Consider the following 14,040-nt stretch of genomic DNA (forward strand, 5'->3'; position numbering starts at 1 on the left):
CACCTTCTGAAGGGCAACTAGGGATGGGTAATAAATGCTGGCCTAACCAGTGACGCCCACACCCTGTAAATTAATTAAAAACCAATGCAGACCAGACCAGATACAGGCGACAGATTTTCCTCCCTCAAAGACATGCAAGAGCAAGTAGTCTGTGTGCTGAACCTGTGGGCTGCAGAGTAATGTGTGGCTTATAGAAATGGTGATGGAGAGAGTGGAAAAAGGACGGAGAGTGGATGTAAATGAAGAAAAGAAAATGTGTGTTCCATGTCTACTGATGTAGCTAGCTAAAACTGGGCATTATACATTTGAACTGACCGATAAACCAAACCAACAGTTAAGTAACATAGAATTGCAAAGCTGAAGATCTCCTTGAGCTTCCTGTTATATTCTTCCAAAATCTCTAAGTCAGGGCTGAATACTTGTTGGTTGATGAATTTTATTTTTTTCATTGCACTTCATAGATTTCTTTCGCGGACCCACAGTGCCAAACGTTCGTTTAGGTGGCCTGGAAATTGTTCTGCATTTTGCGGCTTTTGGTGGCAAGATCTTCATGCGAAGCTATAAGTGAGTTGTCTGCAGCATGTTTCATATTTATATTTTAAAAGTGATCACACAGCTCTGGTTCTTGAACACCAGGCCTGTGTTTAATCTCTCCACTAAAGATGTGCGTTGTCTTATTCATGTGGCTGAGGAGTATCCAAAGTGGCTTCAGATTCATTCATTTCCATGTTCCCTAACTGGCTGAACAGTGGGCAACGAATGCTGCTGGAGGAAACACCTCTTTCCTGTCAAAGGTTCTAATTGAGATTATTATGAATGATCTCATTTTGTAATGTCTGCATTGCCGAATTGCCTGCACTTCAACAAAGGTTTGGGTTATCTCTGTAATAATTGTAGATTGCTAATTTAGTGTGTTTCTATGTGGGAATGTTTTTAATTCATTCTTTGGCGTCGATGGCCAGGCCAGTGTTTATTCCCCCATCCCTAGTTGCCCTTGAGAAGGTAATGGTGAGCTGCCTTCCTGAACTGCTGCAGTCCATGTGGTGTAGGTACGGTCTCAGTGCTGTTAGGGAGGGAGTTCCAGGATTTTGACCCAGCACAGTGAAGGAAAGGTGGATATATTCCCCAGTCAAGATGGTGATGGTGGTGGTGTTCCCAGATATCCCTTGTCCTTTCAGATGGTAACAGTTGTGGCTTTGTCCTGGATGACGTCGAGCTTCGTGAGTGTTGTTGGAGCTGCACTCATCCAGTCAAGTGGAGAGTATTCCATTGCACTCTGACTCTGACCTACTCTTGTAGCACAGTATTTATATGGCTAATCCAGTTCTATGTCTGGTCAATGGTAACCCCCAGAATGTTTTAGTACAGGATCCAGTGATGTTCATGCCATTGAATGCCATGGGGTGACGACTAGATTCTCTATTGTTGCAGATAGTTATTGCATGGCATTTGTGTGGAGCGAATGTAACTTGCCTCTTGACAGCAGGGGGATGGGAACCTGAATTGTAGCTCCAGTGTACAGGAGGTTGAGAGTAGTGAGGTCATGAGTATGGTTTGAAGGTTGCAGGAGTGTACCGGAGCAGGAAGGTGGTTTGAAGTGTCTACTTCAACGCCAGTATTACGGTGGGAGAAAGGATGTTTGATGAGGACTTGTCTACTGAAGTAGCATGGGCTGAGGTTAGAAACAGGAAAGGAGAGGTCACCCTGTTAGGAGTTTTCTATAGGCCTCCGAAAAGTTCCAGAGATGTAGAGGAAAGGATTGCAAAGATGATTCTGGATAGGAGCGAAAGTAACAGGGTAGTTGTTATGGGGGACTGTAACTTTCCAAATATTGACTGGAGACGCTATAGTTCAAGTACTTTAGATGGGTCAGTTTTTGTCCAATGTATGCAGGAGGGTTACCTGACACAGTATGTAGATAGGCCAACAAGAGGCGAGGCGACATTGGATTTGGTACTGGGTAATGAACCAGGCCAGGTGTTCGATTTGGAGGTAGGTGAGCACTTTGGTGATCGTGACCACAATTCGGTTATGTTTACTTTAGTGATGGAAAGGGATAGGTATATACCGCAGGGCAAGAGTTATATCTGGGAGAAAGGCAATTATGATGTGATTGGCAAGACTTGGGATGCACAGGATGGGGAAGGAAACTGCAGGGGATGGGCACTATTGAAATATGGAGCTTGTTCAAGGAACAGCTACTGCGTATCCTTGATAAGTATGTACCTGTCAGACAGGGAGGAAGTGGTTGAGCGAGTGAACCGTGGTTTACTAAAGTAGTTGAATCACTTGTCAAGAGGAAGAAGGAGGCTTATGTAAAGATGAGAAGGTTCAGTTAGGGCGCGTGAGAGTTACAAGTTAGCCAGGAAGGACCTAAAGAGAGAGCTGAGAAGAGCCAGGAGGGGACATGAGAAGTCCTTGGCAAGTAAGATCAAGGAAAACCCTAAAGCTTTCTACAGGTATGTCAGGAATAAAAGAATGACTAGGGTAAGAGTAGGGCCAGTCAAGGACAGTAGTGGGACGTTGTGCGTGGAGTCCGAGGAGATAGGTGAGGCGCTAAATGAATATTTGTTTGTCAGTATTCACACAGGAAAAGGACAATGTTATCGAGGAGAATACTGAGATACAGGCGGCTCTACTAGATGGGATTGAGGTTCATAAGGAGAAAGTGTTGGCAATTCTGGAAAGTGTGAAAATAGATAAGTCCCCTGGGTCGGATGGGATTTATCCTAGGATTCTCTGGGAAGCTAGGGAGGAGATTGCAGAGCCTTTGGCTTTGATCTTTATGTCGTCATTGTCTACAGGAATAGAGCCAGAAGACTGGAGGATAGCAAATGTTGTCCCCTTGTTCAAGAAGAGGAGTAGAGACAACCCAGGTAACTATAGACCAGTGAGCCTTGCGTCTGTCGTGGGCAAAGTCTTGGAAAGGATTATAAGAGATAAGATAATCATCTAGAAAGGAATAATTTGATTAGGGATAGTCAACACGGCTTTGTGAAGGATAGGTCGTGCCTCACAAACCTTATTGAGTTCTTCGAGAAGGTGACCAAGCAGGTGGACGAGGGTGAAGCAGTTGATGTGGTGTATATGGATTTCAGTAAAGCGTTTGATAAGGTTCCCCACGGTAGGCTATTGCAGAAAATACGGAGGCATGGTATTGAGGGTGATTTAGCGGTTTGGATCAGAAATTGGCTAGCTGTAAGAAGACAGAGGGTGGTGGTTGATGGGAAATGTTCAGCCTGGAGTTCAGTTACTAGTGGTGTACCACAAGGATCTGTTTTGGGGCCACTGCTGTTCGTCATTTTAATAAATGACCTGGAGGAGGGAGTACATAGAACATAGAACATAGAAAATACAGCACAGAACAGGCCCTTCGGCCCACGATGTTGTGCCGAACCTTTGTCCTAGATTAATCATAGATTATCATTGAATTTACAGTGCAGAAGGAGGCCATTCGGCCCTTTGAGTCTGCACCGGCTCTTGGAAAGAGCACCATACCCAAACTCAACACCTCCACCCAACACCAAGGGCAATTTGGACATTAAGGGCAATTTATCATTGGCCAATTCACCAATTGGAGTAGAAGGATGGGTGTAAATTTGCGGATGACACTGAAGTCGGTGGAGTTGTGAACAGTGCGGAAGGATGTTGCAGGTTACAGAGGGACATAGATTAGCTGCAGAGCTGGGCTGAGAAGTGGCAAATGGAGTTTAATGCAGAAAAGTGTGAGGTGATTCATTTTGGGAGGGGCAACAGGAAGACAGAGTACTGGGCTAATGGTAAGATTCTTGGCAGTGTGGATGAGCAGAGAGGTCTCGGTGTCCATGTACATAGATCCCTGAAAGTTGCCACCCAGGTTGATAGGGTTGTTAAGGTGTACGGTGTGTTAGCTTTTATTGGTAGAAGGATTGAGTTTCGAAGCCATGAGGTCATGTTGCAACTGTACAAAACTCTGGTGCAGCCGCATTTGGAGTATTGCGTGCAGTTCTGGTCGCCGCATTATAGGAAGGATGTGGAAGCATTGGAAAGGGTACAGAGGGGATTTACCAGGATGTTGCCTGGTATGGAGGGAAGATCTTATGAGGAAAGGCTGAGGGACTTGAGGCTGTTTTTGTTAGAGAGAAGAAGGTTAAGAGGTGACTTAATTGAGGCATACAAGATGATCAGAGGATTGGATAGGGTGGACAGTGAGAGCCATTTTCCTCAGATGGTGATGTCTAGCACGAGGGGACATAGCTTTAAATTGAGGGGAGATAGATATAAGACAGATGTCAGAGGTAGGTTCTTTACTCGGAGAGTAGTAAGGGTGTGGAATGCCCTGCCTGCAACAGTAGTGGCCTCGCCAACACTAAGGGTATTCAAATGGTCATTGGATAAACATATGGATGATAATGGAATAGTGTAGATGGGCTTTAGTGGTTTCACAGGTCGGCGCAACTTCGTGGGCCGAAGGGCCTGTACTGCGCTGCAATGTTCTATAAACCTGGATGTTGTTCAGGCCTTGCTGCATTTGGACATGGGCTGTTTCATTATCTGAGGAGTTGCGAATGGTGCTGAACATTGTACAGTCATCAGTGAATATCTCCACTTTGCACCTTATGATGGATGGAAGGTCATTCATGCACTGTAGCAATGAGGATCGACAATTGACCTTGGAGAAAAGAAGGCTGCGAGGAGACATTATAGAGTTATTCAGTGGGTATGGACAGGATCAATAGTGAGTAACTGTGTTTCTACTCGAGAGCATCAAGAACTAGAGGACAGATTCAAAATAATTGGAAAAAGGACTAAACATGATGTGAGGAAAAGACTGTTCACCCAGAGGGTGATGGGAGTCTCGAGCGAATCTCCTGAGGGTGATGGAGGCAGGTTTGACCAAAGTATTGAAAGTGGAATTGGATTGTTTTCCGCAAAAGAATATGCAATGTTATGCGGATAAAGCAGGCGAGTGGGCCTAGGTAGAATGCTCTTTCAGAGAGTAAGCGCAGACTCAATTGGCCGAATGGCCTCCTGTAGTGAAGCAACTGAAGATAGTTGGGCCTAGGACACTATCCTGAGGAACTCCTGCAGTGATGTCCCAGTACTGAGATGATTGACCTCTGACCACCACAACCACCTTGTTTGTGCCGGGTATGACTCCAACCAGCGGAGAGTTTCCCCCCCTGATTCCCATTGACTCCAGTTTAGACTCCTTGATGCCATACTCGGTCAAATGCTGCCTTGATGTCAAGGGCAGTCACTCTCACCTCACCTCTGGCATTCAGCTCTATTGTCCATGTTTGAACCAAGGCTGTAATGAGGTCAGGAGCTGAGTGACCCTGGTGGAACCCAAACTGAGCATCCGTGAGTAGGTTATTGCCGAGTAATTGCTGCTTGATAGCACTGTCAATGACTCCTTCCATCACTTTATTGATGAGCGAGAGTAGGACAATGGGGTAGTTATTGGCCAGGTTGTATTTGCTCTGGTTTGTGTACAGGACACACCTGGGCAACTTTCTACATTGCTGGGTAGATGCCAGTGTTGTATCTGTACTGGAACAGCTTGGCTAGGGGTGTGGAAAATTCTGAACAAGCTTTCAGTACTGTTACCAGAATAATGTCAGGACTCATAGCTTTTGCATATCCAGTGCCTTCAGCTATTTTTTTTTTTTTAATTTAGAGTACCCAATTATTTTTCTTTTCCAATTAAGGCGCAATTTAGCGTGGCCAATCCACCTTCCCAGCAGATCTTTGGGTTGTAGGGGTGAAGCCCACGCAGACACGGGGAGAATGTGCAAACTCCACACAGACAGTGACCCAGGGCCGGGATTCAAACCCGGGTCCTCGGCGCCGCAGTCCCAGTGCTAACCACTGCGCCACATGCCGCCCCCAGCTATTTCTTACATCACGTGGAATGGATTGAATTGACTGGCATCTGTGATGCTGGGACCTTCAGAGGCGACCGAGATGGATCATCCACTTGGCACTTGTGGCTAAAGATTGTTGCAAATATTTCAGTCTTATCTTTTGGATGTGCTGGGCTCCCCATTCCATTCCTATTGAGGATGGGATATTTGTGCAACCTCCTCCTCCAGTGAGTTGTTTAATTGTTCACCACCATTTATAATTGAATGTGGCAGGACTGCAAAGCTTAGATCTGATCCATTAGTTGTGGGGTCGCTTAGCTCTGCCTATCACTTGCTGCTTCACCAGGTTGGCACCTCATTTTTCAGTATACTTGGTGCTGCTCCTGGCGTGCTCTCCTGCACTCTTCATTGAACCAGGGTTGATCCCCTGGCTTGGTGGTAATGGCAGAGTGAGGGATATGCCAGACCTATGAGGTTGCAGATTGTGGTTCAATACAATTTTGCTGCTGATAGCCCACAGCCCCTCATGGATGTTCAGTCTAGATCCCTATTGCCACAGTGGTAGTGCCACACAGCATGATGGTGGATATCCTCAATATGAAGACGGGACTTCGTTTCCACAAGGACTGTGCGGTGGTCACTCCTACCAATACTGTCACGGACAGATGCAGCTGCGGCAGGCAGGTTGGTACGGTTGATATAAAGTGTGTTTTTACCTCTTGGTTCCCTCACTACCTGACGCTGACCAGGCCTAGCAGCAATGCCCTTTAGGACTCAGCCAGCTCACTCTGTAGTGGTGCTGCTGACCCATTCTTGGTGATGGGCAGAGTACATTCCACATCCTTGCCACCCTCGGTGCCTCGACCAAGTGGTATTCAACATGGCGGATGCCAGATTCATCCGCTAAGTGGTGGTGGATTGGGCGAGGTGCACGGTATGTGTGATCAGGAGGTTTCCTTGCCCATGTTTGACCTGATAATGTGAGACTCCGTGGGGTCCAGAGTCGATGTTGACGACTCCCAAGGCAACTCCCTCCTGACTATATACCACTGTGCAACCCGCCACCTCTGCTGGGTCTGTCCTGCCAGTGAGACAGGACATCCCCAGGGTTGGTGTCTGGGACATTGTATGGTATGATTCTGAGAGTATGACTGTCAGGCTGTTGCCCAACTAGTCTGTGGGACAGCTCTCTCAGTTTTGGTACTAGCCCCCAGATTTTTTAAAGGATGACTTTACAGGGTTAATAGGGCTGAGTTAGACCATAAGACATAGGAGCGGAAGTAAGGCCATTCGGCCCATCGAGTCCACTCTACCATTCAATCATGGCTGATTTCAACTCCATTTACCCGCTCTCTCTCCATAGCCCTTAATTCCTCGAGAAATCAAGAATTTATCAACTTCTGTCTTAAAGACACTCAACGTCCCGGCCTCCACCGCCCTCTGTGGCAATGAATTACACAGACCCACCACTCTCTGGCTGAAGAAATTTCTCCTCATCTCTGTTCTAATGTGACTCCCTTTTATTCTAAGGCTGTGCCCCCGGGTCCTAGTCTCCCTGCTAATGGAAACAACTTCCCTACATTCACCCTATCTAAGCCATTCATTACCTTGTAAGTTTCTATTAGATCTCCCATCAACCTCCTAAACTCCAATGAATATAATCCCAGGATCCTCAGACGTTCATCGTATGTTAGGCCTACCATTCCTGGGATCATCCGTGTGAATCTCCACTGAACCCGCTCCAGTGCCAGTATGTCCTTCCTGAGGTGTGGGGCCCAAAATTGTTCACAGTATTCTAAATGGGGCCTTCTAGATTGAAGTCTTGTGGCATCTCTGCACTCAGTAAATCTGAGCTAACCCCAGGGTTCAGGCAGTGCAAACCCAACACCTGCCAGAGGGACATTTCCACCTTGGTTGATTCAAGCAAATATAAACTCGGAATGCATCATTTGCTGGCTGATAAAATCCTTTGGAAAGGACCTCGACTCTGACATTTTGGACGTTAGTACATGTCAGAACACTTTTATAGTTAAATAACTAACAGTAGTTGAGGAGATACAGCCAGCAACTTACAGAGCGAGCTGATGTTTCATGTCGGTCACACAACCTGAAATGATGACTCTAGTTTCTCTCCCCACAGATGTTGCCAAACCTGTGTTTTTGCAGCATTTTCAGTTTTTATCTGCAGCTTTTTTTTTTTGCTTCTGATCTAAGCTGAGCTCGTTGTGCCACGCCCAACAAGGGGACTGCACTTGTTACAATGTGGAAGTTTGCGAGATTGGCATCTAAATTAAACATGCTATAGGCCTGTAGCACGGTCATGTTTAATTTGCGATCAGTGAATTCTGATCTGAAGCGAGGTTACAAGCAATCAAAAGACCCTTAATATGAAATCTGTTTCACTTTCTACCAGTGAGATTTTAGAGAGTTACTAGTTGAGAACTTTATATCCAGTGATCATACAGGTGCTGATACTAGATTGAACTTAACCTTTCAAGGCTGATAACAACAGGATACATGAGAAGTGGTAAACTTCTCTTGTATATAATAATGGCTAAAAGACGATGTGAATCCGACATTCAATTTCCTGTTCTGTTATTGCCAGATGAATTCTATCCTTGAGCCTGGCAGGAAGCCGGGCTGTCTATACAATTAGAACAATGTTAAAATAGCAGCCTGACATAATGTTTAGTTCTTGTTCTGTCTAGCAATTACTGTGGATCTTGACGAATGAAGGCCTGCTTTACTCTCACAGGGTGCTCTTGAAGAAATCGGGATGCAGAACACCCAGGATAGAGCTGGAAGAAATGGGACCATCCTTCAATTTTGTACTCCGGAGGACACATTTGGCATCTGATGACCTCTACAAAAAGTCTCTTAAACAGCCAAAGGCTCTTAAGGTGAGACACATAAACCGACACACTTAGTTAAGGTTCGAGGATAGTATTGAATTTTGGTGCATGTTTTTGTTTAAGCCTCGCAGCCATTGAGGAAGTTGAATGGAATGTTGGATATTTGGACATTTAAAAAGAAATAAATTGAGTACACAATTCATTTTCCAATTAAGGGGCAATTTAGCTTGGCCAATCCACCTACCCTGCGAAACCCACGCAAACAAGGGGAGAATTTGCAAACGCCACACGGACAGTGGCCCAGAGCCAGGATCGAACCTGGGACCTCAGCGCCACGAGGCTGCAATGCTACCCACTGCGCCACCGTGCTGCCCCTGATATTTGGACATTTTTAAGCATGGCAGTTTGCTGTTCATCTCTGCAAGGATTTATATGGTCTGCTCAGTGGCACGTCATGCTACCGTAATCAGATTCTTTGATCTGATTGCTGAAAGGAACACCTGTAATACCAGCACTCTCGGGAATAACATTTTTCACGTGGGTGATCCGAAGAGATGTGAAAGGCTAAATGTTTCTAGGAGGTACCCAGCAAAAACTTGATAGAACCTCAATGCAGATAATTTTCTTTGGTGTGGGCATTGTAGCCTAGTTTATAGTCCTGGGCCAATCATCCAGAGGTTGAGAGTTGCAGCTCCAACAACGCACGTGAAGCTCAACACCACCCAGAACAAAGCAGCCTGCTTGATTGGCACCCCATCCACAAACTCCAGGAACGTAACCAAGATACCTCCCAAACCCAGGACCGTGACCATCTAGAAGGGCAAGGACAGCAATCACAATCCTGTAATTTGCTCCCCAACAGCACAGTGGATGCACCTCCACCACAGTGACTGCAGTGGTTCAAGAAGGCAGCTCATCACCACCTTGTCGAGGGCAATTCGAGATGGGCAATAAATGCTGGCCTAACCAACCCATGAAAGAATTTGTTTTTTAAAATCCCAACGTGGCTTATTAAGAAATTGAATTTAGAGGGCGGCATGTGGCGCAGTGGATAGCACTGGGACTGTGGCGCTGAGGACCCGGGTTCGAATCCTGGCCCTGCGTCACTGTCCTTGTGGAGTTTGCACATTCTCCCCATGTTTGCGTGGGTTTCACCACCGCAACCCAAAGGTGTGCAGGTTAGGTGGATTGGCCAAGCTAAATTGCCCCTTAATTGGAGAAAAAATAATTGGGTACTCTTTATTTAAAAAATTTTAAACATTTTTTTAAAATTGAATTTAGTAAATCTACTTTGGACTGGCACCAGGTAATGTCGTTAAAAACCCAACAAGTTCACTAGTATACCTGAACAAAGAACAATACAGCACAGGAACAGGCCCTTCGGCCCGCCAAGCCTGCACCGAGCACGTGTCCTATCTAGACCAATCGCCTGTGTCCTTCTGTATCCTGTCTGTTCATGTGCCTATCCAGATAAGTCTTAACGGTCGCTAACAAATCTGTCTCAACCTGGCAGATTGGTTAGTGACTTATCTGAAGGAGCAGGGCCAGCCACCCTACCCACTCTGCTGTGCGAGTGACTCCATTCCCACATCGGATGGTTGAGTCTTAATGCTCTACGTGGATGGTCAATAAGTACGACCTTGTCACTGTCTCCCACATGCCAAGAACATGTAAAACTATATATATATATTTTTTTAAATAGGCTGTTTTTTTTGATGGATTGGGGAATAATGTTGGACGAGGAAGGGCACGGGTGGAAATCACTTGACATTGAGAGACCAGGAGAGAATTTCACAGTGGGGATGGCGGTATCTTCCATTTCAACTCACTGAGGAATGTATACTTGGCTACCACCAGGGGGTGGCAGAGTGCAATGTTGTGGCGTTGGAGATCATTGGCGACAACTTCCACTTGGGTATATGAAGCAAAGAAGTAAACTCAAGATACTATCTTTGCTCAACAAAAGTCTTTCAAGTTCAAGCTCTTCGAAAAAATGAGCTAAATTAGCAAAGAAAGACTTGCATTTGTATAGCACCATTCATGGCCACAGGATGTCTTGATGTGCTTTACAGCTAACAGTACTTTTGAGAAACAGCCACTGTTGTAGAAACAGAAAATAGGAGTTGAAAGACGCTATTCGGCCCTTCGAGCCTGCTCCGCCATTCATTGTGATCATGGCTGATCATCCGACTCAATAGCCTAATCCTGCCTCTCCACCATATCCTTTGATCCCTCCTCCCCTTAATGTTGGAACATGGGCAGCACGGTAGCGCAGTGGGTAGCACAGTTGCTTTACAGCTCCAGGGTCCCAGGTTCGATACCCAGGTGACTGCGTGGAGTCTGCACGTTCTCCCCGTCTCTGCATTGCTTTCCTCCGGGTGCTCCGATTTCCTCCCACAGTCCAAAGCTGTGCCTGTTAGATGGATTGACCATGATAAAATTGCCCCTTGTGTTCAGGGATGTGCAGGTTGGGTGAGGTTGCCAGGGTGGGGACTGGGCCTACACGAGTTGCTCTTTGAGGGTCGAGTGCAGACTTGAAGGGCTGAATGGCCTGCTCCACGTTAGGGATTCTGTGATTTATAATTGAGTTGAAAGGTCTAATTAGCATTTCCTGTTCATTTAAGGCTCGAAATCTTAAATTTTTTTCCTTTCTCCAAATGTTTCCATTGCAGGTAACTGTTGGCCACAGTTTAGATTTTGTTTACTCCTGACCTGAATGAGACTTTTTTGCATTTATTTTTTTGCAATAATGTTTTTGACCTCTTGTTTCAGGCAAAGAAGAAGAAGAATATTTCCCAAGATGTGTTTGGAACAACATACGGACGAATCCACATGGAGAAGCAAGACCTCGGCAAACTGCAGACGAGAAAAATGAAAGGACTGAAGAGGAGGAAAGGAGAGATCAAGGTTGTTTCTGATGAGGCAGAGAGCAGTCCCAAGAAGGCAAAAGAACAGTAACGGGAGTGCTGGCACAAGTGAGGAGTCTGAGAAACCACCACAGCTCTCACATGATGAAAGCAACTGAACTTCCAGCACCAGCAAGCACAGACCAAATACACGCTGCAATGTAATCTGACAGACTTCTTAGAACAGTCATGGTTTTGATGCAAATGGTTATGTTTTTTATTGTTACACAATAGTGATGTTTACAATATCTGTTGGGAGAGTTACATGTCACATTTCCACAAGCTGGCCTTGCCCATATGATTTGGAAGCTGTACTGTTTGAGAAATCTGCCCTTGTATAGTTGTTTGACGCACTGAGGTCAGCAATATTGCTGGATGAAATGTAGTTTCAAACTGCGTTCATGCTTGCATTGGAGTGGTAAGTACCGAATTACTGTTAAATAGTCAAGAGAAGTAAATATTGAGCAAAATAAATTCAATTTGGAAGAAATGTAAAGTTCTCAACAGCATAATCGCATGTCAGAACTTCTCAATAAAATTATTTTTTCGATTTTGGAATACAAAGTGCTGGTTGGTAGTTTCGTTGCTTTCAGTAGCACGTGAATCCATCGGTGTCCTTGGGTTCGGGGCTACACCGTGAGCTTCGCACCTGATTTATTCACCAAAATTCTAGTACTCCGTATTTTGCTTTCTGTCCATGGAAAGCCTGTCTGGCTCCAGGTAGCACATCACCTTCTGAACTCTGAAATTAAAATGAGATTCATAAATGGAGATTCGAATTCGCAATAACAGGAAACTTAATATTATGCAGAATGCAAATTGAGCATGGCTAAAATATCCATGCATTATTTTTTTTTAAGTAGAATTTGATTGCACCATAGAACAATCGCGCAATTGCACATCCATTACCTGTTTCCAATTTCCAATTTCCTCAGTGGGAGAATGATTACAGGATCCTGATTATCAGAAGCCACACAACGTACCTTCTACAGAGAAAATACTTTGGATTCTTTGGTTATGTAGCATAACACTTGACAGCTTTATATCTGAAATTGATTTTCTGTTGACTTGAAGCTAATGCCTCCTCCTGCCCTCCCAGTGAACTTGAGGAATTGCTGAAATTTGGCATCAGTGATCTGACAGTGGCAGCTATGTGACCATTTTACTAGGTTTTTTAAATACCTCCTGTAATTTGTTGCGGCACATTTCCCAAAAGGGCCACAGACAACTGTTGTCAGCCCTCCTTGAGTAATAAACTTGTTTTGAATATTATGCAAGTAGAGTTTCAACTTTAAACAGAAGTTGTGATATTGGTATTCTATGTGAAGTCCAGAGCAAATTTATTTGAAGGATCTCTCTCTCACTCTCTCTCCATTCTTTCTTTCTGGTGGCCTGGCTGCCTGCTGTTTTCTTCGGATTTGTCTTGCCTTTGTTTTACAGTCTCCTAAAACAGAAAATCAGTTACTTTTTCAAGGTACAATTATGATGAGAGGGAACACTGTACACAAGGATATTTCTGACCTTCTAAACTGAGGTGGAGTTACTCCTACTATGTATTATGTTACGATCCCAGCTGATGTGACTGCTGGACAAGTCAGATCCCAGCGTGAAACCTGGCTTCATAGAACAAAGAACATACAGTGCAGAAGGAGGCCATTCAGCCCATCGAGTCTGCACCGACCCACTTAAGCCCTCACTTCCACCCAATCCCCGTACCTGTAACCCAATAACCCCATCTAACATTTCTTTAGAAACTTTGACAGTAAATTCCTGAAAAATTCACAGGAGTCTGCTGATTATAAGGGGCTGGTTTAGCACAGGGCTAGTTAGCTGGCTTTTAAAGCAGGTCAGCACGGTTCAATTCCCGTACCAGCCTCCCCGAACAGGTGCCGGAAATGTGGTGACTAGGGGATTTTCACAGTAACTTCATTTGAAGCCTACTTGTGACGAGCGATTTTCATGAAGGATATCAAATAAAAATGGAACTATATTCCACCAGACGATAAGGTTGAAACAATTTCGATATAAATAAAAGAAAATGATTCAAATATTCACACTTCCTTCGCCCCTCCCCCAGCTATATCTTTACAGATATGTACAAATTCTGAAAGATAAAACAATTTACCATATCTACCTTGTATTCCAATATTCAGGCGCGTATGCAGTACATGTGAACCAACTGACAAACGGTGGTCAGACAAACCACACTTCAAAGTAAATGACAGAAGCGCCCAAAGCAGATTATATGGATTTCCCAACAATCCACCCAGACACTTGTTACACCATGACCAACCAGTCTCACTAAAATTCTATCTTTGTCCTGAAGGTTTCCAATCTCCATGTTTCAAAAGCCTGCCTTGGGATTGTCTCCAAACTTTGCTCCCAAACGGACAATTTCAACAAGGGTCTGCTTTTGGGGTTGTGATTGCCTTCTGA

At 44.9% G+C, this 14,040-nt stretch overlaps 1 protein-coding gene across 1 annotated transcript in view; it reads left to right on the plus strand.

Annotated features, from left to right (window-relative positions):
• LOC140411049 (ribosome production factor 2 homolog) overlaps positions 1 to 12,168 on the plus strand; it is a 40,144-nt gene extending 27,976 nt beyond the window's left edge. The window contains exons 8-10 of the mRNA XM_072500035.1: positions 462 to 564; positions 8,602 to 8,746; positions 11,471 to 12,168. Of these exons, the coding sequence (XP_072356136.1) occupies positions 462 to 564; positions 8,602 to 8,746; positions 11,471 to 11,656 (434 nt within the window). The 3' untranslated portion in view covers positions 11,657 to 12,168. The remainder of the gene's footprint in view (positions 1 to 461; positions 565 to 8,601; positions 8,747 to 11,470) is intronic.
• Positions 12,169 to 14,040: the final 1,872 nt, after the last annotated feature.

Source organism: Scyliorhinus torazame, chromosome 4, assembly GCF_047496885.1.
Source record: "Scyliorhinus torazame isolate Kashiwa2021f chromosome 4, sScyTor2.1, whole genome shotgun sequence".
NCBI classification, from domain to species: Eukaryota; Metazoa; Chordata; class Chondrichthyes; order Carcharhiniformes; family Scyliorhinidae; genus Scyliorhinus; species Scyliorhinus torazame.